The sequence below is a fragment of the Euleptes europaea genome, chromosome 1 (assembly GCF_029931775.1).
Source record: "Euleptes europaea isolate rEulEur1 chromosome 1, rEulEur1.hap1, whole genome shotgun sequence".
Classification (NCBI taxonomy): domain Eukaryota; kingdom Metazoa; phylum Chordata; class Lepidosauria; order Squamata; family Sphaerodactylidae; genus Euleptes; species Euleptes europaea.
In genome coordinates this window covers 95572240-95599105 of record NC_079312.1, presented here as the reverse complement: position 1 = coordinate 95599105, position 26866 = coordinate 95572240, and the positions used below count along the sequence as shown (strand labels likewise).

At 41.6% G+C, this 26866-nt stretch overlaps 1 protein-coding gene across 3 annotated transcripts in view; it reads left to right on the top strand.

Moving 5' to 3' along the window:
* Positions 1 to 26866, top strand: part of FNIP1 (folliculin interacting protein 1) — a 109637-nt gene that overhangs the window by 57957 nt on the left and 24814 nt on the right. For 2 of the 3 annotated variants that reach the window (XM_056854320.1, XM_056854336.1), the window contains exons 3-10: positions 4541 to 4684; positions 15838 to 15938; positions 16734 to 16808; positions 18562 to 18653; positions 22875 to 22958; positions 23863 to 23934; positions 24791 to 24932; positions 25655 to 25856. In XM_056854320.1, the coding sequence (XP_056710298.1) occupies positions 4541 to 4684; positions 15838 to 15938; positions 16734 to 16808; positions 18562 to 18653; positions 22875 to 22958; positions 23863 to 23934; positions 24791 to 24932; positions 25655 to 25856 (912 nt within the window). The remainder of the gene's footprint in view (positions 1 to 4540; positions 4685 to 15837; positions 15939 to 16733; positions 16809 to 18561; positions 18654 to 22874; positions 22959 to 23862; positions 23935 to 24790; positions 24933 to 25654; positions 25857 to 26866) is intronic. The other variant, XM_056854328.1, reaches the window with a different exon arrangement.

Genomic DNA, 26866 nt, shown 5'->3' with positions numbered 1-26866 from the left:
AGTGATTGCTTGCATCTTATATTTCATTGACATTCAGGTTCAAAAAACTCCTCAGAGGAGGAGGGGCACCTCAGATACTTGATCTAGGTAGCCAGCAGGTAACTCTTGCACAGATGTTAGGTTCTAATATTGCACTTTCAGAAATGTGTCAGGGCTCAGCATTCTGCAGATGATTTGCTTACTGGGAAGCTGCTGACAGATCGTATCCCAAAGATTGTAACCATTTGACCTCTTTTTACCAATGAGATCCTTAAGTTCATTGCATTCCACTGTAAAGGCCAAAGGGTATCATCCTTCTTCGTGTTTAAATCAGGAAATGATAAGCTGAAGACACTGTAATCAGTGATGAGTTTGTGGAAATCTACTGTTTAGGAAGTTATTAAAAGATTGAAATAGCCTGGGGAGGTTGTGACTGTCTTTTTAGTCTGAGAATACATGTTCCCATTGTAAGTTATTTTTTAATGTTCTTAAAGGCATACTTGCACACTACCAAGTGTGATTAAGCAAAGTTTCAACATCCACTGAAAGCTACAATGTGACTTGCCTGAGAATGCTGCTGTAACCCTGTGGAGTCGATGTGGTTTTATCACATGATGCTGTGCCTAGCCCAAGACACTGTTGTTTGTGTCAGAGATAAAATGCAATTCTAGTTCATGAGTTGCTAGCAAAGTCATATGATTGCCATTCACATGTTTTCTGCGATTGTATGCCAAAAAATATAAGCCAGTGGCAATTCTAACAGGGCATGAGTTCAGCATTGTCTCACTAAGGATCAGACCGTCATAATTGGAGGCTTTTCGTTTGCAAAGGAATGCAATCTGGGGTTGTAAGCCTAGGAAGAGAGCTCTATCTGGCTTTGCATAAACGAGGCTAGCTATGACAGTAAAACCAGCCAGTCTCAAAGGTCCAACTTTTAAGGCCCTTTGCCACAATAAAAAAATGACAACACATGATGCACGTCAAAACAAGTTGTGAACCTTATTAAATGGAAAAAAAACTTTACAAGTATCAAAATCTGAGCCCCCCCCCCTTTGTGAGGATCTCTTCTTAGGATGGTCAAAGCTCATACATCACTACGCAACAGGGAAATTCAGTTACTACCCCATTTTGAAGATGAGTTTGTATGTACTGTGTAATTAGTTATTTAGTAAAATATTTGTACCCTACATTTCCTGTGGCTCAAAACAGCTTACAAATCCAAACGTAAAACATGCAAAATGCAATAAAACCTCAAATAACTTCCTCCCTCCTAAAAAGAAGTGGCTGTTACCTGTACCCCAGTAAAAACCCTAGCTAATAAAATGGCCTTGCAGGCACCTCTTAAAAAATTCTAGATTCAATCCCCACCCCCACCGCCTCAGGGTGCCTTTTACATGGATTGGGAGCTATGACAGAAAAGCCACCGCTTTGGCCTTTGCCAGGTGTAGTGGTGGGAGAGCCAGCAGATGGCAGCCTGAGGTCCTTTAGATAAGCGAGGTTGTGAAGGATTTTAAAGGTCATAACCAGCTCCAATGTGGCAGTCAGTGCAGTTTTTTTTAAAATAGACGAGATAGGTAGCTCGCCTCTGGCAATGATCCGGCTGCCACATTCTGACTCACCTGCAGTTTCTGGGCAGTCTTCAAGGGCATTTACACAGTGCATTATAGCAGTCCAACTCTGAGGTTACAGAAGCATGGATTAGCATAGCCAGGTTGGCTGAGCCTACAAAAGGAGAGAGATGATGAACCAGATGTAGCTGATAGAAGGCACTTTTGGTCACGACACCAGCCTGCTTTTCAAATACCAAGGCAGTGTCCATGGGCACCTCCATGCTCTTAATCTACTTTGCAAACACCAGCTCCACTAGGGTTGCCAACCTCCTGGTAGTAGCTGGAGATCTACTATTACAAACTGATCTCCAGCTGATAGAGATCAGTTCACCTGGAGAAAATGGCCACTTTGGCAATTGAACTCTATGGCATTGAAGTCCCTCCCTACCCCAAACCCTGCCCTCCTCTGGCTCTGCCCCAAAAACCTCCCACCAGTGGCAAAGAGGGACCTGGCGACCCTAAGCTCTACTCTCTTTCTCTCTCTCTCTGTTAATGTCTGTGGCACAACTGGTTATGATCATGAAAATACTAAGTTCAGAATTCATTTCCTACTACTAAGAATGGGCCACGCCTAACATGTGAGTTATGGGTTGGGTCCAATGGAGTGTTTATGCAGATTGAAGGATTTCTGGCTCCCCCTCCAGCCCAAAATGCCCCCTGAAATGACGCTGTTGAGTTATCCCTGTCCCCCAGGTGTAGCATTGGGGGCATTTTGGCCTTCATTAGTATGAGGAAGGCGAGAAAGTTATCTTCTGCAGCAATTGTTTTTACAGCCACAGAAACATTCATATCCTGTATCTTTGCCATATTAAGAATGAGTCATAACAAAGTCAAATACCTGGACTCGAATTGCTGTCTTAAACTATGCGTTATAGCTAGTTTAAGCTATAATGCTGTCATTTAGTTTAGTGCAGTAGTTAAATAAAGCAAATTAAGTGACTGTATGTTTCAGTTAACAGATGTAGTGGCTATAGAATGAGATTTCCAATACTGGTGTCAACAACACCTCTATCTGTAAAGTGTTCCAGTCTCCCAAGCATTTTTGAACTTGGAATGGGCATGTAAACTGTGGTTTGAAATGCTAAGGAGATAAATGGAAATGTTGAATGCTCATATTAAAATAGCTGAGCTATGAACAAATATACAGACCTTTAGGCCCATAAAAATGGTTGCAGTTTTTGTATTTTGTTATACTTTGTTTCATTCTGTCTCACATTTGAAGTAAGAAGAGGGGCAACTTTTCTTCCTTTTACCCTTTCTACCCTTCCCCCAACACACACATATGCACACACACACACACACACACACACACACACACACACACTTTTCCTTGGCCAAGCCAAGGAAAACTAAGGAGACCTGCTTGTGGAAGCAGCCTCTCTTGTGTATATCACTTGCTAAATGAGAAACCACAAAGTGGACGCTGGATAGTTGCACTGTATTCCATAGAATATCTGCTTGCATGCACCACCGATGCACATTCTGATGTAGGTAGGGTTGTCAGGTCCTTCTTCGCCACTGGCGGGAGGTTTTTGGGGCGAAGCCTGAGAAGGGTGGGGTTTGGGGAGGGGAGGGACTTCAATGCCATAGAGTCTAATTGTCAAAGTGGCCATTTTCTATCGGCTGTAGATCAGTTGTACTAGCAGGAGATCTCCAGCTAGTACCTGGAGGTTGGCAACCCTAGATGTAGGTGATGAAGTATATTTGGATGCACCTCAGAGTGCGCATCATACTGAACATAATACATTTCATTTGACCAAAGCTGAATGCCAATTTGCTTAGGCTTATTTTTATTGATATCCCACTTTCCCCCATAATTGGAATCCAAAGCAGCTTATCACAGCATCCTTCCCTCCTTTACCTTATCTTAACACCAGCAGCCTTATGAGGTGGGTTATACTTAGAGACTGTGACATGCCCAAGGCCAATTCCATGGCAGAGCATGGGTTCAAACCCAGTTGTCCCAGGTCCTAGTCTGACATTCTTAACTGCTACACCACACTGGTTATCTGTATAAGCTGACCCATGATATGATGTTATGATATCCTTTTGATGTACCCTCTGATTTTTTTAAAAAATTGCTAGATGGAATTGCCCTTTGCAGTTCAAGAGCAGTGGTGCTTCGCAGAGGTGCTTTACAATGAAGGAGGTATTTCCTCCAAAGTTTAAAGTATCTGGTGGTAGAGGGGAGTGGAATCGGATTTGGATCATTTGTACCATCTTAAACCTAATTTCCCTGTGATCCAGATGCCAAGCAGTCTCCTCCTATTCAGTTTAACTTTCAATTTGGGTAGGCGAGAGCTTATATCTGTATACAGCTGTGTGCTCCCAATGTTTGCTGGCAGCGTGAAGGCAGTGCTTGAGCATGTACCTTAGTCCTTCCTGATTTGGGGGAGGATGGGTATTTTTTTAAAAATAGAAATTTTCTGCATGTAATGGGTTTTTCTCCTGAGTAAGGACCCCATCCAATGCCATCTTTCCCCTCAATTTGATAGCAAATTCGGCACAAGCTTTACCTATAAGGGTCAGCTTTATGTGTGTGAAGTTTCACAGGGTGAATTCCCCTTAAAACTTTTTCTTCTACCTTTTGAACACCATCTTTGTTTTGGTGCACCTTTATTTCTACTACTGTTTAAAAAATAATGTATAAGGTATATGAAAATTATAAAGTTGTTGTCAGTTTCCCCGATTCTAGCACACAAATAAGTCTTATCAAGTAAATGGAACTTAGCAAATGACTCAGCTTGGCTTGTGTTTTCCTTTCTTCACTGACATTAAAGCATTTGTTAAAGTTAAGCTACCTAGGATTTTTTTCTCCATACATCCAGGGTGCAGGAGATACGGCTTTCCAGACTGCAGTGCTTCTCAGAATACTGTTTTGGGTTAAAGTACTGGTTAAAGTAAAGTACTGGTTAAAGTAAAGTTAATGTGCATTTGTTTTTCTCCCTCAGAAACTCTGTAATGACGTGCAGGTAAAAGTCTTTGGGAAATGTTGCCAGCTCAAACCTGGAGGAGACAGTTCCTCCTCTTTGGACAGTTCGATCAATTCCTCTTCTTCATCTTCTGAAACAAAAGAGCAGTGTTCAAAATATCAGGTGAGAGTTCCTCCTCTTGTAAATGTGTTGTTGCGACTGACGTTTGTATTATATGTTTGAAAACATCTCCTTATTAGGAATTGGCTGGAGCTGACCAGAGGGTGACATGAACCTTGCAGCTATTAATTGTTAGCTGTCCAACAGTACAGGTGGCAGATGTCAGGCAAACTAGAAGCTTTAGAATACCAGAAAAAGAATAGAGTTAATTTAGGTAGCTTATCTGAACTGTGTGTAGAAGAGTCATTATTACTATTGAGCCATTAGAAAGACTGCTATGTCCAAATATATATGGCATGTACATCAGCCACTTCCTTTCTTTGGACCCCCAGCAGAACTGAGGAGAAGATGTCTGCTTTGGATAAGAAAAGGACATAGTTTTTAGTTTTAGATAGCAAAACCCTGAAAATTCAATAAACCTAGTCTAACTGCGGTTGCGGGGTGATGGGCCTACCTGCTTGGTCAATTATCTTTAAATTTGGTGCTACAGAGTCACCCTTCTCTTATCCTTCTGCAAAAAGTGTGCCACGTGAATTAGGTTTGAGACGGGATTCTGAGATGAGATTTCCAATTCTGTTGCAATATTTATAAAGAAGTGAAGTCATAGAATCATAGAGTTGGAAGGGGCCATACAGGCCATCCAGTCCAACCCCTTGCTTAATGCAGGATCAGCCTAGAGCATCCCTGACAAGTCTTTGTCCAGCCTCTGCTTAAAGACTGCCAGTGAGGGGGAGCTCACCACCTCCCTAGGTAGCTGATTCCACTGTCAAAAAACTCTTACTGTAAAAAAATGTTTCCTTATATCCAGTCGGTACCTTTCATCCCGCAATTTAAACCCATTATTGTGAGTCCTGTCTTCTGCTGCCAATAGAGGAGGGCAGGGAGCTGTTCCTAAGTGACAACCCTTCAAATACTTAAAAATAGCAATCATGTCCCCCCTCAACCTCTTCTTCTCCAGACTAAACATTCCCAAGTCCCTCAGCCTTTCTTCATAGGGCTTGGCCTCCAGGCCCCTGATCATCCTTGTTGCTCTTCTCTGGATCCGCTCCATTCTGTCCACATCCTTTTTGAAGTGAGGCCTCCAGAACTACACACAGTACTCCAGGAGCAGCCTGACCAATGCAGTGTTCAGCAGAACTATGACATCTTGAGATTTGGATGTTATGCCTCTGTTTATGCACCCCAAGATTGCATTAGCCTTTTTTGTCGCTGCATCACACTGGCACTGTTAGGACCACACTAGATGAGATGGCGTCCCTGGGTCCAACCCATGGATGACGACACCATTTTAAAGCCTAATGGGGCCCACGGCAGGACAGGTTGAAGAGCTTTTGCCCCCCCCCATGACTTTTTAAGCGCAGACACCCCCCCTCCTTGGTGGCTGCTTCAGCACTTGAAAAGACATGGGGAGAAAACAGCAGCGCCTCACTGTGCCGCGCTGCAGACCTGATCCTGCGGCATTTTAAAATCACCTAATTAGGCTTTAAAATGGCAACCGTGCCCATGGGTCAGAACCATGAATGCCACCACATCTAGTTTGGCCCTTAGCCTTGTCATAAACTCCATGCATTTTGTTTGCTAAATATGTCCATCACATGTGCTGATGATATATACAGTAACAGATTTTCTTGGATCAGTCGGTGGGGGCAGGGAGAGAGGAATCAATGATACTGAAATAGGTCTTTGAGAGTTTGAGTAACAAACCATTTTTTCCCCAGAGACTGAGCTGTCTGTAGTGTTACACCCCTAACTGCCAAGTGTTCGTTGAGCTTGCTTTAAATAGCCTTATGTTCAAGAATTTTTTGGCCTAGAAAGCAGTTTGGATATGTACAACTGTAAATCTGTTTCTTGCTGACAATTTAAAAGGGCTGTGACATGGGTGCTCATTGAACTTGAGTTACACTTTACATAAGAGAAGTGGTTTTGGCCACCGTTGCAGCCAGAGTCATCTGACGTGGATATATTTCTGTCATCTTACCTTGCACTGATCACAAGTGTTTTCTATTAAGCCTTCCTAAAATAGCATCGAATCTTTAGACCCTTTGTAGTGAAGTAATTCTCTGTTTTGAGGAGGCTGATCCTAACATCATATATTCTAGGGTTCTGCGTTAATGAGGGTGGTATAGTAACAAAATACCAAGGTCTGTTAAGCACAGCATTGGACTTAACCAGTTACAGATTGTGCACGCATCCACCCAACATGTAACTTACTTTCATATTGTGCTGTTGAGCAGGAGAATGAAGTTATATTTATCTTTTCCCTCACCATGGAAGAACTGTGGTTTGGACAGGAAGGAATATGGCTTTCGCTAAGCTCCCTTCCTCTTACACAATGTAACTTTAGCAAGTCTTGTGAGAGCTTGAAAGCAGTGAGCATCTGCCCAGAACTGAGTTTAGTTACCTCATTTATCTTCTGAGTTTGGGCAGGCTTTGCTCAGAAATTATGATACAGTTAGCATTATTGGAAGAACAAGTCATTATCCATTAATACTGTGCATGCAGTACTGAAGAGGCAAAATCCTTGGGATTAAGTGATTGGGAGTAAAAAAATGAAAAGAATCCGAAATTCATGTGAATATCTGATGGCATGTGATTCTTTCTTGCATGGTATAACTCCGATGCAAAGTAGTTCAAACATAGTAAGGTGAGAAGCTGTCAAAAATCAAAGCCAATGATGCATCTTGGATTCATTCTGCTAAGAGTGGTCCTTTTCCTGGTGCAATGAGCCTTCCCCTTGCTTCCTGCATCAGGGAAGAGCTTGTACTGGCAGAAAGCATCACTGTTACCAGTATCTGTGGAATCCAGCTTTGTTCCATGTTTCCAAGATTATGTATAAATATAATTTTGCCTATTAAGATTATGATTATTTTTAACGGGCCAGTTAGATTCACCTAGAAATAACTATACAGGTAACAGACAAAAATATCAAAATGTAAATGTTTGCATGCCAGAACTATGGTTTTAAAGTGATGGAAATGTTTATTTCAAATATTGTGCCCCAAACTCTCCATTCTAAAGTGTCTGAGATGGCTTCCATCGTATCAATCAAAAGAAAACAGCAGATAAATATAAAGACACTCAAGCAACAGTAACCTATATTAGAAAACTTAGCAAAAATGTAAAACTGAACTGCATTAGAACTAATAAAATCAGGGGGGAAATGTGCTCTTGGACTTAGGTCAACTGCTAGATAAACAGGTAGTTGTGGCCAGGAGTGCCTTTTACTAACTTTGACTGGTTAGCCAGCTGCAGCTTGTACTGGGCAGAAAAATTCTGGCCACTATGGTTCATTAGGGCTGTCGACTCAATTCGTCCCGAACCGAAAAACCGCCGAATTTCCCCCGATTCGGCGGTTTCTGAATTAAAAAAAAGGCGGGAAACGGGGGAGCCGAATTCCCCGTCTTCAGGGTGTTTGGCAAATAAATTTATCAAATTCGGGGTTCGGCGCAGCAGCATAAACCGTCAGTTACTTACCACCCCCACCCCTTCTCCAGGCTCCCCCCCGCGCGCCTTTACGGGGCTTCCCTGAAGGCGCGCTGGGGGGCCTTTAAACAGATCTGCGCCTAACAGCTGTTAGGTGCAGATCTGTTTAAAGAGCCCCCCGCGCACCTTCAGGGAAGCCCCGTGAAGACGCGCCGGGGGGGAAACAGATCTGCGCCTAACAGCTGTTAGGCGCAGATCTGTTTAAAGAGCCCCCTGCGCGCCTTCACGGGGCTTCCCTGAAGGCGCGCAGGGGGCTCTTCCCCCCCGAATTCCCCCCCCCCCCCGAACTCCGGATCTCGCACCGAATTTCGCGGTTCCGAAGCGGGGGAGTTCGGACTTTGGCACGTCCCGAATTTAAAAGGGCCGAATTTTGCCGAAGCCGAACTTTACCGATTTTTTTTTCCAATAGCCCTATGGTTCATGCTCTGGTTACATCTAGATTATAGATTACTACAATGCTACATGAAGCTTCCCTTGAAAAGTGCTCGAAAACATCAATTGGTGCAGCCAGGATGTTGACTGCTGTGGGTCGTAGGACCATATGATTCCAGTCTTGGGCCATCTACACTGGCTCCCAGTCTGTTTCCAGTCACAATTCAAGGTGCTGGTGTTTACTTTTAAAGCCCTATACAGTTTGGCACTAACATGTCTGCAGGATCGCCTATTCCCTTTTGAATCTAACATTATGGTCATCTTCCAAGCCCTGCTCAGGTGCCCTTACCTTCTGGATTTAGGCAGGTGGCAACCCAGGAGAGGGCCTTCTCAGTCATGGCACCAAACCTCTAAAACTTTCTCCCCAGGGAGACTCTGTCCCCTTCGGTCCCTATCTTCCACCAACTGGTAAAAACTTTTCAGTCTTGTTTGGCATTCCCTCTGTGATCCCTCCTTCCTGCCAGTTGTTTTAATTGTTATTTTCCGTTTTTGTGTGTTTTAATGATGTATTTCTTGTGGGTTTTAATGGTGTTTAAGATGTATTTTATTATGTATGTTTTAATTTGTTATCTGCCTTGGTGGCCCTTATGAGGGCAGAAAGGTGGGGCATAAATTTTGTAAAATAATTTTTAATGCTGGCCAGATGGGAACTGGTAATGGAGCAGAAAGTATGCTGGACACATTTTCCTTCCCGAAGCTCATGCCCATCAGCTAGCCAGACATGATGGGGAGGCTTGGAGCAGAAAGGGTGCAGGATATCCTTTCTACAGCCTGCCTGTGCCAGCTGATGGGGGGGGGAAGGGTTTTGAGCAGAAAATCCCTGTGCCCTCTTTCAGCTGCAAGCAATTTCCAAGCCAATTGCTTCATATGACATAGTACCACAAGATCTTGTTCAGCATTTTTTTGTTTGCATTGCGATTTTTGTGCTCGCACAGACATTGTTTCTTCATTAAGGGGACATTCTTTTTTTTCTTTTTTTTTTTAAGGCTTGGGATGTTTGTACAAACATCTCCCCTTTCTGTTCCTGGCTCTAATGTCGCTTTTTTAGTCTTCACTCTGTCGCTTTTTTAGTCTTCATTCTGAAACCAAGTTTAGAATTAGATATATGATTTCTACTTTGTTTCATTAACCATCATATTGTTTTAAATAAAAAAACCAAACTGCATTTCAGATGTGGTAGAAAAATATCTTAGGTACAATATGGAGATAGATCACAATGGGTAGCCATGTTAGTCTGTCTGTAGCAGTAGAAAAGAGCAAGAGTCCAGTAGTACCTTAAAGACTAACAAAATTTCTGGCAGGGTATGAGACGTGAGCTGTGGCTCACATCTCATACATACCTTGCCAGAAATTTTGTTAGTCTTTAAGGTGTTGCTGGACTCTTGTTCTTAGATAAATATATTTCCTTTCCCTCTATCAGTTTCTGAGTGCTTTCCTAATCAACTGTGTCCGACTGAAAATCTTTCTGTTTTAATATTAGCAAATGCCAGTGCTGACAGCTTAATTGCGGAAGTATACTTTATCCTGTAGAGTGACACATTTGACTAGTGCCAAATAAATGTGAATGATATTGTCGAAGGCTTTCACGGTCAGAGTTCATTGGTTCTTGTAGGTTATACGGGCTGTGTAACCGTGGTCTTGGAATTTTCTTTCCTGACGTTTCGCCAGCAACTGTGGCAGGCATCTTCAGAGTAGTAACAATGAAGGACAGTGTCTCTCAGTGTCAAGGGTGTAGGAAGAGTAATATATAGTCAGAAAGGGGTTGGGTTTGAGCTGAGTATTGTCCTGCAAAAGTATTGTCCTGTAAGTATCAAGATAATGTGCTAATGAGGGTATGGTATGTTAATATGGAACCATTGTATCCTGAAGTGATCTGTTAATGTGTGTAATCCAAAACTAATCTGTATGGCTATTGTTGAATGTTGTCTTTGTCTGGAGGTTTTTCAGGGCAGGAAGCCAAGCCTTATTCATTCTTAAACTCTCCTCTTTTCTGTTAAAGTTGTGCTGATGTTTATGAATTTCAATGGCTTCTCTGTGCAATCTGACAAAATAGTTGGTAGAATTGTCCAGTCTTTCAGTGTCTTGGAATAAGACCCTGTGTCCTGTTTGTGTCAGTCCATGTTCAGCCACTGCTGATTTCTCAGGTTGGCCAAGTCTGCAGTATCTTTCATGTTCTTTTATCCTTGTTTGTATGCTGCGTTTTGTGGTCCCGATGTAAACTTCTCCACAGCTGCAAGGTATACGATATACTCCTGCAGAGGTGAGGGGGTCTCTTTTGTCTTTTGCTGATCGTAGCATTTGTTGTATTTTCTTGGTGGGTTTAAACACTGTTTGTAGGTTATGTTTTTTCAAAAGTTTCTCCATCCTATCAGTGACTCCTTTAATAAATGGCAAGAATACCTTTCCTATGGGAGACTGTTTTTCTTGAGTTTTCTGATTTTTGTTTGGTTCAATGGCCCTTCTGATTTCATTCTTGGAGTAGCCGTTTGCTAGCAGTGCGTGATTTAGATGGTTAGTTTCTTCCTTGAGAAACTGTGGTTCACAGATCCGTCTTGCACGGTCCATTAATGTTTTGATTATTCCTCTTTTCTGTCGGGGGTGGTGGTTGGAGTTTTTGTGTAAGTAGCGATCTGTGTGAGTTGGTTTCCGGTAGACCTTGTGACCTAACTGAAGGTTTGATTTACGGATGACAAGGGTATCAAGAAATGGGAGTTTACCCTCAATTTCCTTTTCCATGGTAAACTGAATGTTTGGATGGATATTATTAAGATGGTTTAGAAAGTCCATTAATTTTTCTTCACCATGGCTCCAAATGGTAAATGTATCATCTACGAACCTGAACCAGACTGTAGGTTTGTAAGGTGCTGATTCTAATGCTGTCTTTTCAAAATATTCCATGTAAAAGTTTGCTATTACTGGACTGAGTGGACTTCCCATAGCTACTCCATCAATCTGTTCATAAAATTCTTGATCCCATAGGAAATAACTTGTTGTCAAACAATGGTGAAATAAGACTGTTATATCTTCTGGAAAAATCTGGTTAATCAATGAGATTGTGTCTTTAACTGGAACCTTGGTAAAGAGGGATACAACATCAAAACTGATTAATATATCCTTTGGATTGAGTCTTAACGGACTGATTTTGTTGATGAAGTGAGTTGAATCTTTGATGTAAGAAGTGGTTTTTCCAATGTGGTCCTGTAGGAGGGTGGTCAAATATTTAGCTAATTCATATGTTGGGGAACCAATGGCACTCACGATGGGTCGGAGTGGAACGGAATCCTTATGAATTTTAGGTAGTCCATATAATCGTGGTGGTTGTGCTTCAGTCTTGCATAGTTTTCTGTGTGTGTCGGGATGAAGAGTGGAATTCTTGATCAGAATGCTAGTTTTCCTGGTAATTTTGCAGGTTGGATCTCGTTTTAGTTTTTTGTATGTGGCAGGGTCCAGAAGTTCCTCAATCTTCTTTTTGTATTCTTCTGTTTTCATGATCACTGTGGCATTGCCTTTGTCAGCTGGTAGAATAATGATTTCTGGATCTGCATTGAGGGTCTTGATGGCGTTTCTCTCCTTGCGTGTTATATTGCTAGCAGGGGGCTTTGCTTTTCGTAGAATTCTTGCTGTCTCTCCTCTTATTTCCTCAGCATCTTCTTCAGGTAGATTACGAATGGCAGATTCTACATTTGCAATGATGTCTTCCACTGGAATTTGGGTGGGAGTGACTGCAAAGTTTCCTCCCTTAGCTAAGATGGAAGTTTCTTCAGGTGAGAGTTGTCGGTCTGTCAGATTGAAGATAATCCGTTTGTTGTCAAGTTTTGGACTGTTCTGTCTTCTTTCCTGTAATTTGTTAAACTTTTGCTTCTGTCTGGAAGTATGGCTGGTTAACCCCTGTTCCATTTTTCTGTAGGTGAGATTATCAATCTTGTCCCAATCATGGCTTCTCATTTTGTGGCTAGTATTGATATGTAAGGAAAACAACTCCTTGTCTGTGGCAGCAAGTTCTCTGCGGGTAGTGTGAATTCTCTCTCGTAAGAGAGCCCGTTCTAGATGGTCATAAATGCGGTTAGCTCGTGAAGTTTTAAAGATTCTTTTACTTGTGAGAAAAGATGGAATGGTTCCAGTGTCTCTGCATCGCAGTAGAAAAGTTAAAGAACAAAGTAGATGTGCTTTCTTGTTCCGAAGTGTTTCCAATCTCCGGGTCTGTTGAAATATTTCCTCCCCGTAGAGGCGTTCAAAATATTGTCGAAGGCTTTCACGGTCAGAGTTCATTGGTTCTTGTAGGTTATCCGGGCTGTGTAACCGTGGTCTTGGAATTTTCTTTCCTGACGTTTCGCCAGCAACTGTGGCAGGCATCTTCAGAGTAGTAACAATGAAGGACAGTGTCTCTCAGTGTCAAGGGTGTAGGAAGAGTAATATATAGTCAGAAAGGGGTTGGGTTTGAGTTGAGTATTGTCCTGCAAAAGTATTGTCCTGTAAGTATCAAGATAATGTGCTAATGAGGGTATGGTATGTTAATATGGAACCATTGTATCCTGAAGTGATCTGTTAATGTGTGTAATCCAAAACTAATCTGTATGGCTATTGTTGAATGTTGTCTTTGTCTGGAGGTTTTTCAGGGCAGGAAGCCAAGCCTTATTCATTCTTAAACTCTCCTCTTTTCTGTTAAAGTTGTGCTGATGTTTATGAATTTCAATGGCTTCTCTGTGCAATCTGACAAAATAGTTGGTAGAATTGTCCAGTCTTTCAGTGTCTTGGAATAAGACCCTGTGTCCTGTTTGTGTCAGTCCATGTTCAGCCACTGCTGATTTCTCAGGTTGGCCAAGTCTGCAGTATCTTTCATGTTCTTTTATCCTTGTTTGTATGCTGCGTTTTGTGGTCCTGATGTAAACTTCTCCACAGCTGCAAGGTATACGATATACTCCTGCAGAGGTGAGGGGGTCTCTTTTGTCTTTTGCTGATCGTAGCATTTGTTGTATTTTCTTGGTGGGTTTAAACACTGTTTGTAAGTTATGTTTTTTCAAAAGTTTCTCCATCCTATCAGTGACTCCTTTAATAAATGGCAAGAATACCTTTCCTATGGGAGACTGTTTTTCTTGAGTTTTCTGATTTTTGTTTGGTTCAATGGCCCTTCTGATTTCATTCTTGGAGTAGCCGTTTGCTAGCAGTGCGTGATTTAGATGGTTAGTTTCTTCCTTGAGAAACTGTGGTTCACAGATCCGTCTTGCACGGTCCATTAATGTTTTGATTATTCCTCTTTTCTGTCGGGGGTGGTGGTTGGAGTTTTTGTGTAAGTAGCGATCTGTGTGAGTTGGTTTCCGGTAGACCTTGTGACCTAACTGAAGGTTTGATTTACGGATGACAAGGGTATCAAGAAATGGGAGTTTACCCTCAATTTCCTTTTCCATGGTAAACTGAATGTTTGGATGGATATTATTAAGATGGTTTAGAAAGTCCATTAATTCCAAGACACTGAAAGACTGGACAATTCTACCAACTATTTTGTCAGATTGCACAGAGAAGCCATTGAAATTCATAAACATCAGCACAACTTTAACAGAAAAGAGGAGAGTTTAAGAATGAATAAGGCTTGGCTTCCTGCCCTGAAAAACCTCCAGACAAAGACAACATTCAACAATAGCCATTCAGATTAGTTTTGGATTACACACATTAACAGATCACTTCAGGATACAATGGTTCCATATTAACATACCATACCCTCATTAGCACATTATCTTGATACTTACAGGACAATACTTTTGCAGGACAATACTCAGCTCAAACCCAACCCCTTTCTGACTATATATTACTCTTCCTACACCCTTGACACTGAGAGACACTGTCCTTCATTGTTACTACTCTGAAGATGCCTGCCACAGTTGCTGGCGAAACGTCAGGAAAGAAAATTCCAAGACCACGGTTACACAGCCCGGATAACCTACAAGAACAAATGTGAATGATCTTTAACCAGGTGCTAAATGTGTGTGAAATTCTGCACTCCAGTATTTTAATGCTGAAGTTGCCAATTAAAAAATTAAAAGCAGATGGAATGCAGTGAATTAAGTTACTTGAACAATTTATAACACGTGTTAGTATTATTTTATAAATTCCCCACAGTCATTACAAATACACGTGTGCCTGTTTTAGCCATGAAACAAAATCATTTCCTTTATGGAAGGATGGGCAAATAAACTGGAATGGGAAGACATGCCTCAGAACCCAGTTTCTTGGGAACTGCTTCACAGAGAGGTGAGACAGGATGAGGGGAGGAGATTAAGGAAGACCCTCCAGAGGCTTCTGAGGCATGTACTGCTGCTGCTATCCAGCCCAAAATGTAAAGCTGGTGGCAGCGGATGCACAAGAGAGGTAGCAGTAAGATCATTATGTATTTGGTATCATGGACAATAGCCATAGTACAGCAATGCCATCCATTGTTTACTATTTTTTATGAGCCAAATGAGATTTAAGAGTGCATGCCCTCCTTGTTCATGCCCCCACCCCTGGTCTTCGGCCTCAATCCTGCCTTGGCCCTAACAGGAGACCCTCCCCATGTAGAGCTGCCACGTGTGCAAGCTACCTGTACCTGGTCTTCGAGATTCCTGGCCATACCCTGCTGACGGGGCCCTCCTATGGTCCTGTTCCCTGCATCTCTGGCCTCCTGTCTTGTTGGCCTGGCCTAGCTGGGATCCTTTGTCGTCGTCCCTCTCCAGGTGTCCCTCTGCCAAACCTACATACGAATATGCCAGAAGTACTGTTGGTTGGGACCAATGGTCCATCTAGTCCAGCATCCAGTTTCAGAGTGGCCAACTGTTGCCCTGGAGCACCAGCAAACATGACATAGAAGCTAAGGCCTTCACCTGATCTTGTTGCCTCCTAGCACTGGTATTCACAGGTTTGCTGCTCAGTAGTAGAACACCTGCTTGACATGCAGAAGGTCCCAGGTTCAATCCCCAGTCTCTCCAGTAAGGCCCAGGCAGTAGGTGATATGAAAGACCTCAACCTGAGACCCTGGAGAGCGGCTGCCAGTGTGAGTAGACAGTGCTGACTTTGATGGACCAATGGTCTGTTCAGTATATGTGGTCAAAACGTGTATCTGAACAAATTTTTGATATGGTACATCAAATGTTCTTGATTATTATTTGTTTACTAGATCAGAAAACGTGTCCTTTTATTTCTTCAGTGCTTTAACTGTGTTCGAAGAGTGATCAACTATGCAACATAATAATTAATGGCATATTTTGCAGGGCTCCCGGTGTTCCTCAGATGCTAATATGCTTGGGGAGATGATGTTTGGTTCTGTGGCTATGAGCTACAAAGGTTCAACCCTAAAAATCCATCATATCCGGTAAGATTTCTGTTTGAAGAGCTTTCCCAAAGGATCTCACTTTGTTGAATTCATATAATAACCCACTGCTCTCGTAGGAGTAGAGGTGTCTCAGGAACATATTATTGTCCCTGGCATCATAAAGACAGTTGAACAGTGTAGAAATGACAGAATGAGGAGGGAGAATGGAACCATGTCTGGTGATCCTGCACCAGGTTCTCATCATGGATTAATATTTTTTGCACAGAGGATTTGAATATGTGATGTCTACCATCCATTTTTGCAAGATACAGAGTGAGCATCCAGTGTGTATGTCCCTTCATATATAGACATTTATGCACAAGTCCTGATCAACATATGGAGGCTGGGGTGGGCCCAGGAAGCCTGATCCTGTTTCCCCTTCCATGTGTTCATTTCAATGTTGTTTGCCGTCATTGTTGTCTTAGGTGAAGAATAAGCACAGGATCACCAAATTAGATCTTCGATACAACACTAATTAGTCAGCGTACAGCTCAATTTCAGACAGCAACATCAGAAGCATGAAGACAATGGTCACTGAGTATACATACATTATAGCATATTTCTGTGTTGTTAGCAATCTTCATTCAGTGGGAAAGAGTGGAATATGATAAACAGTATGAATAAACATGTTGTAAACTGACAGCATCATTCACCGATTGAAGTGAGGCTGCAAATGATTTTTCAGTCATTGAGTAAAGAACAATTTCCTGTCTTGAGGTGTTCATGACTCTGATATTCTGCTCAACAGACAAATGAAGACAATATGTCTTTAATAGTATTTTTTTTGCCTCACAGCTCGCCTCCGCAGCTTATGTTAAGCAAAGTTTTTACAGCTCGAACTGGAAGTAGTATCTATGGAAGCTTAAACACGTGAGTGTCTTAGAAATACTATGAGAACTATGTGTATTGTGGATTAGATAAAAAAGAAGGAGTGCACATTAAGCCTTCTTGGCCGAAACGAGAGGGAAAGGACTGGAAAGGACATCACTGCTATGCCAATTTTGTATCCTCCAGAATACTTGACCCTCTTGTCTGTCTGTGGGGAGTTGCTGAAGTCATTTCACCTCATCCCACCCCTTCCTCTGCCTTTTGATAAGTGGCTCTTCAGTTGTGCTGATTTTCAATTCCTTTGTCTTGCTGTTTTTTAAATTCATCTAGAAAGAGCACCCTGTTTCCTGGGCTCTTTCTAGGAGGAGGGGGTGATGTGGAGGGAGAGAACAGGTTGTCTGCTCATTCCTCCATTCACCTTTTTTTCTCTTCCCCTATCATTTACTCCACCCTTGCATCTGGAAGCCTTGGCCACATGGGGGTGCCCCTGAACCCCCACATAGATCAGAGACAAATTACAAAAAGTGCATTATTATATGGGAAACAGAAAACCTTTGTGGTTGCCTTTAATGCTGACTGCTTTACACCATTTTGTTCATAAGCCTTGCGCGAGTAAGAGAGTATTCTTCATTAGTGCAAACCAAATGAAGCAGGATGGCATTCCCCTGTCCCCTCTCTTAATACTTTGGTTCTCCCCTCCACTTTTCCCTTCAGTGAATTTGGTTGCTTAGCTGAGAATTTAGGAGGGTTGGCCTGTGTACTGGTACAGGAAAGGTGCTTGTTAAAAATAAAAGAAGAGTCATATGTCAATATAGTTTTGCTGCGGCAAGAATCACAATTGCTAAAAAATGGAAGCAAATAAATAAACCTTCAATTAAAGAGTGGAGAGAAAAACTATGGTTGTATATGCGGATGGCCAAACTTACAGCTTTTCTACATGATAAAGATATGGAGGATTTTAAATCTATATGGTCAAAGACTGCCGCATATTGGGATAAATCGGCAAAAACGGATTTTGAAACTGTACTTAACGAATTGTAGTATTATGTGATTCTTAATTAACTATAAGATGAGAATTTTTTTTTTATGTAGTGTCATAACACCCCAACGGAAGTCCAATGGTGATGGGCACTGAGGTGGGGGCTGGGACTCAGGGCACTATGGAGATATATATTAAGAGAATGTATCTTTTAATTATTAGATAATTAGTGCTCTTTGTATTTCTGTTTGGTTGTTTTGTTTGTATTTTATGTTTTTTTTCTTTTTTGTATGTTTTATTAAAAATTTAATAAAAAATTTATAAAAATAAATAAATAAAAGAAGAAAAATATGTTGAAAGCAACTTCGAATGTATTTGCCCCTAATTGCCTGGCATTGCTCTGCGGTTGAAAAGTTGCTACGTGGCATAAGGCACAGTTTAGAAGATGGGAAAAGAAAATGGATTGGAAGGGATGGCATAGTGAGGTGGAGATATTTCCTACATTGTGCAGGGGGTTGGACTAGATGACCCTGATTCTATGATCTCCTGCTTGGGATAGGATGCCATTTGTTTATTTGCTGTTCCAGCCATCTTTACCTTGTGAAGGAGGAAATAGTTCTGGGCTAATAATGCTGAGAAGCCATTTAAAAATATGCAGAATTGGCTTCTGCACTTCAATAAATGAAACAATTTTATTGTCTTGACTGTAGGTCAATAAATGAATGAATGAATGAATTACAGACTACAGAAGAGAAGAGAATCAAACAATACTGGAACAGAATGCAAATAACTCTTTCTTTCTGTTTTCTCTTGTAGGCTTCAAGACAGTCTTGAGTTCATTAATCAGGACAGCAACACGCTAAAGCCAGATCACAGTACAATTATGAATGGACTGCTTGGAAACATAAGTAAGTAAAAGCTTCCTTTCTTGGGCGGTTTGTATCAAAAGACTTTGTTATTGTATCAAAAGATCTGTTATTAAAAGCAATACGTGCACACCCAAATAAATACTTCAAAAGAATTAGATGGGTTCTGAAAACGGGAATAAAATGTGGCTATTTGATGGACTAAATGGAGCCAGCTATATCAGTTCAAATCCTTATGTGGTGAAAATAAGTTTACAGGGTTGGATCCCACCAGTCATTTTGAACCTACCACAGAAGGGTGACTTTTGCCAATTCTCCCCTCCTGCAGCAGACCTTCAGCTCCTCCCTCATACTGCTCTTGGGGGACCCCGTCCCTCTTTTTCTCAGAAGGTATTTTGGGCTGGTGTGGGCGGCAGAGAAATCATGCTCTGCTAACGGAAATCCCTCCATCAGTGGAGATTTTAGACTGGATCCAAGCCGCAGTCACATACAAAATATAAGCAAACACAAGCATGTTGAAATGAACATGATAGCTCCTTTTATTGGCATTTGGCTCCAATCAGTATGGGCATGTTCTCTGTACTGATTACTCCTCGTACCAGTTTTCCCATTGAGCCTCTATGATGTGAAATCTGTTGAAACTGTTTCCATGTAATAATGCTTTACAATCATTGTGTGGACTTCATTGAAAATCAAAATGAGTTTTTACATTTGAAGAAATATTTATTAACATTTATAGGCTGTCTTGTTTGGGCGGGGGTGGGGGGTAGGGGCATAGTGACCTCCATCTGGATTTTCTATATGCCAAGTAGTGGTGTTCCTTTCTGTTGCCATGTGAGTGGGATAGCACAGAAATAACCAATTGGAAGAGCTTTGCCAGATCATGCCACCTCAGTTGTTCTCAGACCAGAACAGAATTCCTAATACTTTTATTATTCCTAAGATGTTCTATTATTTTTATTGACAATTATTTTAAGTGTTACTTCATAAACTTGAAGAATGAGCTTTATTAATCTTGATTATTTTCACTGTTGTGTTCTGCAGCAATTAGGTGCCCTTATCCATGCAGGTGTTTCCTGCTAGCCTAATTAATCTTCTGTAATTGCACTGTGCCAACAAACAGAGCAATATGATGATCTTGTCAAAGCACTCACCTTTCCTATTTAAAGTTTTCATTTTCAAGGCCATCTGTTTGAACAGAATTATTTCTGAGCATGCACCCACCGTTCATCTCATTAGCTGATTGCTCTTCAGAATGATGGCTTCCTTGCCCACATCAACCCAGCTGGGCTAAAAGGGTCAATCCATAAAGAGACCAGTAGAGCACCGGTGGGATTATTTCATGTATTTAAATGAATCATGTGCTCAAATACCGTCTTAAACAATTTCTTTAATCAATATCACTCAGCTTGTAGGAACAGGCTTTTAATAGATGGCTAAAGACCAAGGGCATAAAATTTATTTCCTGATGCTGTGGCACACAGGTATTTCCACCATTCCAGTATAGGCAAAAATGCATGGGAGGTTTTGCCTTGGATTTGCCGCTCTCTAGATGCACATTTTCCCTGTCTGAATTCTCAAAACTCTGCATGGGGGCTTATTTTAGCGGCAACTCCAAGGCAAAACCTCCCATACATTTTTGCCCTGTATCTCAAGTGAACTAAAACAGAATCCTGATTACTGTATACGAGTACTGCTTTGTATCTCAACAAGATCTTCCCCCTGTCTGATATATACACGAAGCAGTTCCTGGTGACTCACGCTGGTTGATTCAGAGCCAGTCTTAGGAAGAGTTTTCCACATTGTCTGTAGCTTTATGTCATACAAAACCTCCAGTTCTCACCACACTGACATAAGCCTCGATGAAGGGTAGGTTGCAGGCAGGAGCCCGGAGACAACGTCAGGGTCAACATAGTAATGCTTTACACACAAATGGCTCTTCACATAGAGCATTCTCCGCATGGCTGGATATTTCACGGCCAACGTCATTTCAGTTCACTGTTATAAAAAAGAGTTTAAAACTGTATCTAGTAAAATCTTCTGGCATTTTCATAATTGTGAAAGCAGCTCAGGATGTGGTTCTCAGACCACTAGAACTGCTGTGCTTATACTTCAGTGGTCTTTGCTGGTTTATATCTGTTTAGAGGACTGTGGATTATACAGTCTCTCTCTCCCCCCCCCCCCCCCAGCGTCTGGCTGAATATTGGATGTATACCTTGCTTATAAATAGCTGGGAAACCAAATGTTTAGTGCAAAAACAGTCAAGTGAGTTATGTAAACAAGGATAAGCCGAATGTCTTGATTAACAGTGGCAGTACCAAAAGATTCTGTTGGAGAGCACGTCCATATCCAGTAGCTGTGAGTATTAGTGGAATCTTACTATAGTGTAAGGAGAAGCAACAGTTCCAAGAAGTCTAGTCAACATGTTAGCTGGTTCTGCCTCTTTACCAATGCAATCCTAACCAGAGCCAAGAGGTTTAGAAAGGTGTAACTTTACCTGGGACTGTACTATACATTACCTAGTGGTATTTGGTTGGGTATGCAAGTTCTTAGTTTGCTGTAATCAGGAAGTATGAATGTTCAACTGGGATTCAATGATGTACGCAATTACCAGTAATAAATACTTAAGAAGAGAAGATGGTACCCTTGGCATCGGTAATAAACATACAACAGAGTGAGATCCATTCATCCAAACGTGCTTAGTTTACATTTCGAAGCCAAGAAACCCAAGTGTAAGGCAAAGCAGAAATGAAGTTAATCTGTAACCAGAACATTTGCAGCAAGTAAATTAAATAAAAAGAATACTTGTGACCCGCTGATCCTTGCCAGCTCTGATTTTAAAAGGTTACTGTGTTTTTACTGAGGATACTATGTACTAGACTTTTCCCCCCAGCCCACACACTTTTGGTAACAAGTAGTTCTCATGATTATCTTTTTTTTAATAACAAAAAAAGGTGAGGGGGAGAAAGAAAGTAAGAATGTGCCTTGGTTACAATACTGTCTTTTGAATTCTGAAGCCCATGCACATAATTTGAACGCTCACCCTGAGTCAGGTGCCAGGATCCCATTGTATCCTGTGAAAACATTATGAAAGCACTGGAGAGGTCCCCTTGCTTCCCACATGGACCTGATCTCACACAGATACCTCTGTGTCCACAGGATAAGGATTATGGGCACAGCATGAAGAACATGTCCATAAGTGTCAGTGAAATAAGAAGAAGATAATGATGATTCTTAACAAGTGGGAACTGCAAGAAATTATAGTAGGAGAAGAATGGTTTTCTTTTTAAAAAAATCTATTGGTGTGAGTCAGACCTTTACATAGGTGTATTCTGGACTCGGGCAGATTCCTCAGTCCAGTACCTGCCCAGAACAGTTCCTTTGGACCCTCCAATACCTCCCTCCTTTGAGAACCAGCGTGGTGTAGCGGTTAAGAGCTGTGGATTCTAATCTGGTGAACAGGGTTTGTTTCCCCACTCCTCCACATGAAGCCTGCTGGGTGACCTTGGGCTAGTCACAGTTCTCTCCTAACACTCTCAGCTCCACCTACCACACAAGGTGTCTGTTGTGGGGAGAGGAAGGGAAGGTGATTGTAAGCTGGTTTGAGACCTCTTAAAGGTAGAGAAAATCGGGGTATCAAAACCAACTCTTCTTCATTTTCCAGCTGGAGTTCAAGCACTACATGAACTGCTTTCCTCAGGCCAGGTTTCTTCTGGATCCTGACAGCAGCCCATTATAAGAGAAGTTTTAAAGCAGTTAGTGAGGCACTTTAGCTGCTAAGCTCTTTTAGCCTGTGTACATAGTAGACTCTGGGGCAGCTGAAACTGTTGGGGTGTGGAAAGAGATTGTGATTTACATAGTTGAGCTAAGCAGGTATGTGTAATGAGAGGAAGCTCAGCAGGCGAAAGAAATGTAACGGGGGTGGGGTGTCATGAGGTGGGTGGGTTTGGAGAGAGTAATAAAGCAATAGAGAGCTACCTGGAGACCAAAACTGTCCTTCTCAGGTAGGTACAAAGGTACAGAGAGGCATGCAGAAGAGATCGGGGGGGGGGGCTTGAGTAGAGGTAGCAAAGCCAAATCACCACCCCTCTTTGGAACCTTCTATAATAGTAGGAAAGCTGGGCTCCTTGTAATTTAAGTGTGTTTTTGCTATGTTTCTGGGTCTGCGTTTGTGTTGGCTTATCTTTTTTGTTCCCTCCCACAGACGCTGTTCTGCTTTACTAACCTCATTCTCTCATATGTATTTTACATTTTGCCATGTAGGTTTTTCACAGCTTTGCAGCCCTAGGCGGGCATTCTCTGAACAAGGTCCGCTCCGCCTGATCCGGAGCGCCTCTTTCTTTGCAGGTTTGCTATGTGCTGTGTGGGTAGTCTAGTTGGTGTAACAAAGTTGAGTGGATTTTGAAGTTTGGCCTTGGAAATAAAATACATTAAAAAAACACCTCAGAGATCAGTCCCAGTAGAATGGGTCAGAAAAGACAGCTGTGACATATGAAGAAATCCTAGCAATAATTTGCATGGGGTTTACAAATTCCTGACAATGCATGCTTGTCATTAGATATTCAAAGGTTGGTTGAATTGGAACTCCGTTATAAAAATACAATCTTTTGCCATTCTTATAAACCTGAAATAAGTCTTTCTCGCCTTGCAATAACTGGCTTTTATTTCCATGGCTGATTTAATTTTTCCCCACGACTGATCTGAACAATTTATAACTTTTAAATTAATTACAATCAAGAGACTTTTGGCCTGGTTGATGAAATCCTAGTTTTGTTGAAGTCAGCATGGCTAGGATTTTACCTCTCTGCGTAGTAAGGACTGGCTGCAAACACAGATGGCTTCTGGCTTAGTTGAAAAGCACTAAGAGGTCCAAACCTACCTCCTGTTTGCCCTAGAGCACCCATAGTACAGCTGTTTATAGAACTTCTTTAGTCTCTGCTTGTAACTTGCATTGAGTGCTTTTGCTCCATGGCTAACTTCCCTTTTGTTACATGATTTCATTTGCATTGAAATAAACAAGTGGGCTTTAGCAAAATCTGACTGAGCACTACATCAGGAGCAAGTATTTTGGCTTGATCAGCTTTGCAGCCTTTCTTGGTGATGGTGTGTGTCTGTGTGCTGTGCTGTCCTTTTTAAACTCCTAAATGAATGCAACAAATTAGCATGATTTATTTGAATAATTAAATGGAGCGCTACAAAGCCAAAGAGACGTTTCATATTCTCATGCTAACTGGTGACCTTATCTTCATAGTTCACAGCAACCCTATGGATATGCCTGGAAGGGAGTTGAATGAAGACAGAGACAGCGGAATTGCAAGATCTGGTAACGCCTTTATCAAAATATGACGTCTTTAAACGAACTCCTCCTGCTATACCATAATTAAAGTATTACCTGTTGCTTCTTCTTGGTCTCTCAAAATATAAGAACTTGAGGGTATTTTTAACCTCCGCAAATATTTTTGTCAAAATAGTATTCGTAAAAATATTAGGAAGTAGTATATGTGGTATATATCAGTGTCTCTGAAGCTTATATTGAGAAAGGTGATATTTAATCACAAATCTTCAGTATGCAAAGGGCAATTTTTGTACGTTCATCATTCCTATTCTCTGTGGCAATTTTATGTGCAAGGTGCTATTCAGTTCCCAAGGAATGGATGCAATCTGCTTGTGCAAGGGTTGCAGATCTTCTCCGCCAACCCAACACATTGCATTTCATGCTTCTTGGACCTGCTCTATAAAATGGGCCTCATTGTACTGGATTGGGGTCCAAAATAGAAGCAAACGTGAAAAGCTGAATACATAGACCTGCCTCTCATAAATCAAGGATTGCCAGCCTCCAGGTGGGGCCTGGAAATCCCCTGGAATTGCAACTAATCTCCAGTCTACAGTGATCAATTCCCCTGGAAACTAATGGCCTCTCTGGAGGGTGGACACTGAGGCACTGTACCTGGCTGAAGTCCCTCCTCTCCCCAAACCTCACCCTCCCCAGGCTTCACCTCCAAATCTCCAGGAATTTCCCAACCCAGATTTGGCAACCCTGCACCCATCTCTGTTCAGGGAGGAAGACTGATACTCTGTTTACTGTTAGCATCACAACACAGATCCAAAATACTGTTTTGAAAAACTTTTTCAAAACGTTTTATTTAAAAATGGGTTTTCCCCCCTCTTTTTTGCCACAGCATCTCTTAGCAGCCTGCTCATCACTCCATTTCCCTCTCCGGGCTCTTCGCTAAACAGAAGCTGTGCTAGCAGTTACCATTACCAGCGTCGTTGGCGTCGCAGTCAGACAACCAGCTTGGAGAATGGGGTCTTCCCTAGATGGTAAATTATAAATTATGGCTAATTAGAAGTCAAGGGGTGGAATAATATAGGGAAAAGGAACAAGTTACCACACAAGTTGTAAGGAACTTGTGAAAGCCAAGCATATGGTAATCCTAACACATTTGGAACCAGTTATTTGCGATGAGTATGTGATCACATAATTGATCAAATCATATGATAGCCTGATAAGTGAATATATGATTGGACCACATGATAAACTGCCAATATCAACTGTCAAGCAATAACTGCAGTTATCAAAGGACACCTATGGGCCTAACATACATACATTACACATAAACCCTAACTTGAACTGTTTGCAATAGACTGATACTATGAAAGAGAGATGGCTTCTTTTTTTAAAATCCTATTACTAGCAAATGTCTGGTGGAAGCTCTAAAAATACCACCTTGTCACCAAAACCATATTTATGTGCTTTTGAATAAATTCTACAGTTCAGCTCTTCCAGTAAAGATGATCTTTAACTGAAAACTGAATATGTTGAAATTCCTTTCCTTTATTAACAATGAGTTCCTTCGACCAGAGGTCTTGAGCCATACAGTAAAATCATAGTGCAAATATCAATAACAAGTACAGAATCACGAATAAAAGAAAATTATGCCACTTGTAAAACCGTAAGATTGTTACCGTTAAAATTCTAATCATGCTATAGCTGGAAGCATTTTTGAAGTAATTCATTACACCATCTTCTTATTTCCCTGAAGGTCTGTGGAAGAAAGCTTTAACTTGTCAGATGACAGCTCCAGCCCGAGCCCAGGAATTGTCAGGAAAAAGAAAATAGCTATTGGGGTGATATTCTCACTTTCAAAGGATGAAGAAGAAAATAGCAAATTTCATGAGTTCTTTTTCTCACACTTCCCTCTCTTTGAGAGTCACATGAACAAACTGAAGAGCGCAATAGAGCAAGTAAATATTGCCGCTGCCACCTCTTTGAATTGATAATCTCTTGTTAAATACCTGTTTGTAATACTGAAAGGCCAAATGAATTTGTGTTTTGGACGTGGTACCAAAGGCTGCTTGGACAAAATGTGTATGAGGCATGCTTGGAGTTCAAGCAGTACTAGTTTTGGGAGGGCGCCTTAGCTTGGTAACAACCTTTGCATGTGTTCAGTTCAGTCCCTGGCATCTCCAGTACAAGGATATTGTGTAAGAAGACTATAAGAAACCTCTCTATCTGTGGCTTTGGACAGTGGCTGTCAATCAAAGCAAACAATACCAGACGAGTTTCAGCGGGGAGCCATGTTGGTCTGCAATAGAACAGTTAGATCTGAGTCCAGTAGCACCTTAGAGACCACAAGAGTTTCAGGGTATAAGCTTTCGAGAGTCAAAGTTCTCTTCATCACACACAGTAGAATAGAAGTGGAGATCTGAGTCCTTTTATCCTAGGTGGGGGGTGTTGTAAAGAGTACAAGCATTTTTTACAATCCCCACCACCACCTTCTGACTTGGAAAAAAGGACTCAGATCTCCACTTCTGCTGGGTCTGATGGAGTTTCGACTCTTGAAAGCTTACATCCTTGAACTCCTGTTGGTCTCTAAGGTGGTAGTGGACTCAAATCTAACTGTTCTAATACCAGACAAGATAGACCAATGAACCTGACTCATAATAAGAAAGTTTCATACGTTCATATGGTTTCTTATCCCAGATCAGTAATTCCATGATCTTGTACATTCATCCTCTATCTTACTTTATCATATAATGGTCAGAGTATATTGTGAGATAATGCCTTTGCCTACACATAGTAACGAGTGATGTACCACTTACCTAGGAGAGGTAGGATACAAAGAGCATTCTCTTGCTTCCCCCATGATGCAGGCTCACAACATAGTGGGTGTTTAGCTTGTGTAATTGCGTAAAGGATAAGGTGTGGTTGCACAAAGGCCTGGTGGGCACAGTCTGGTTTTGGGCTGAGAGCC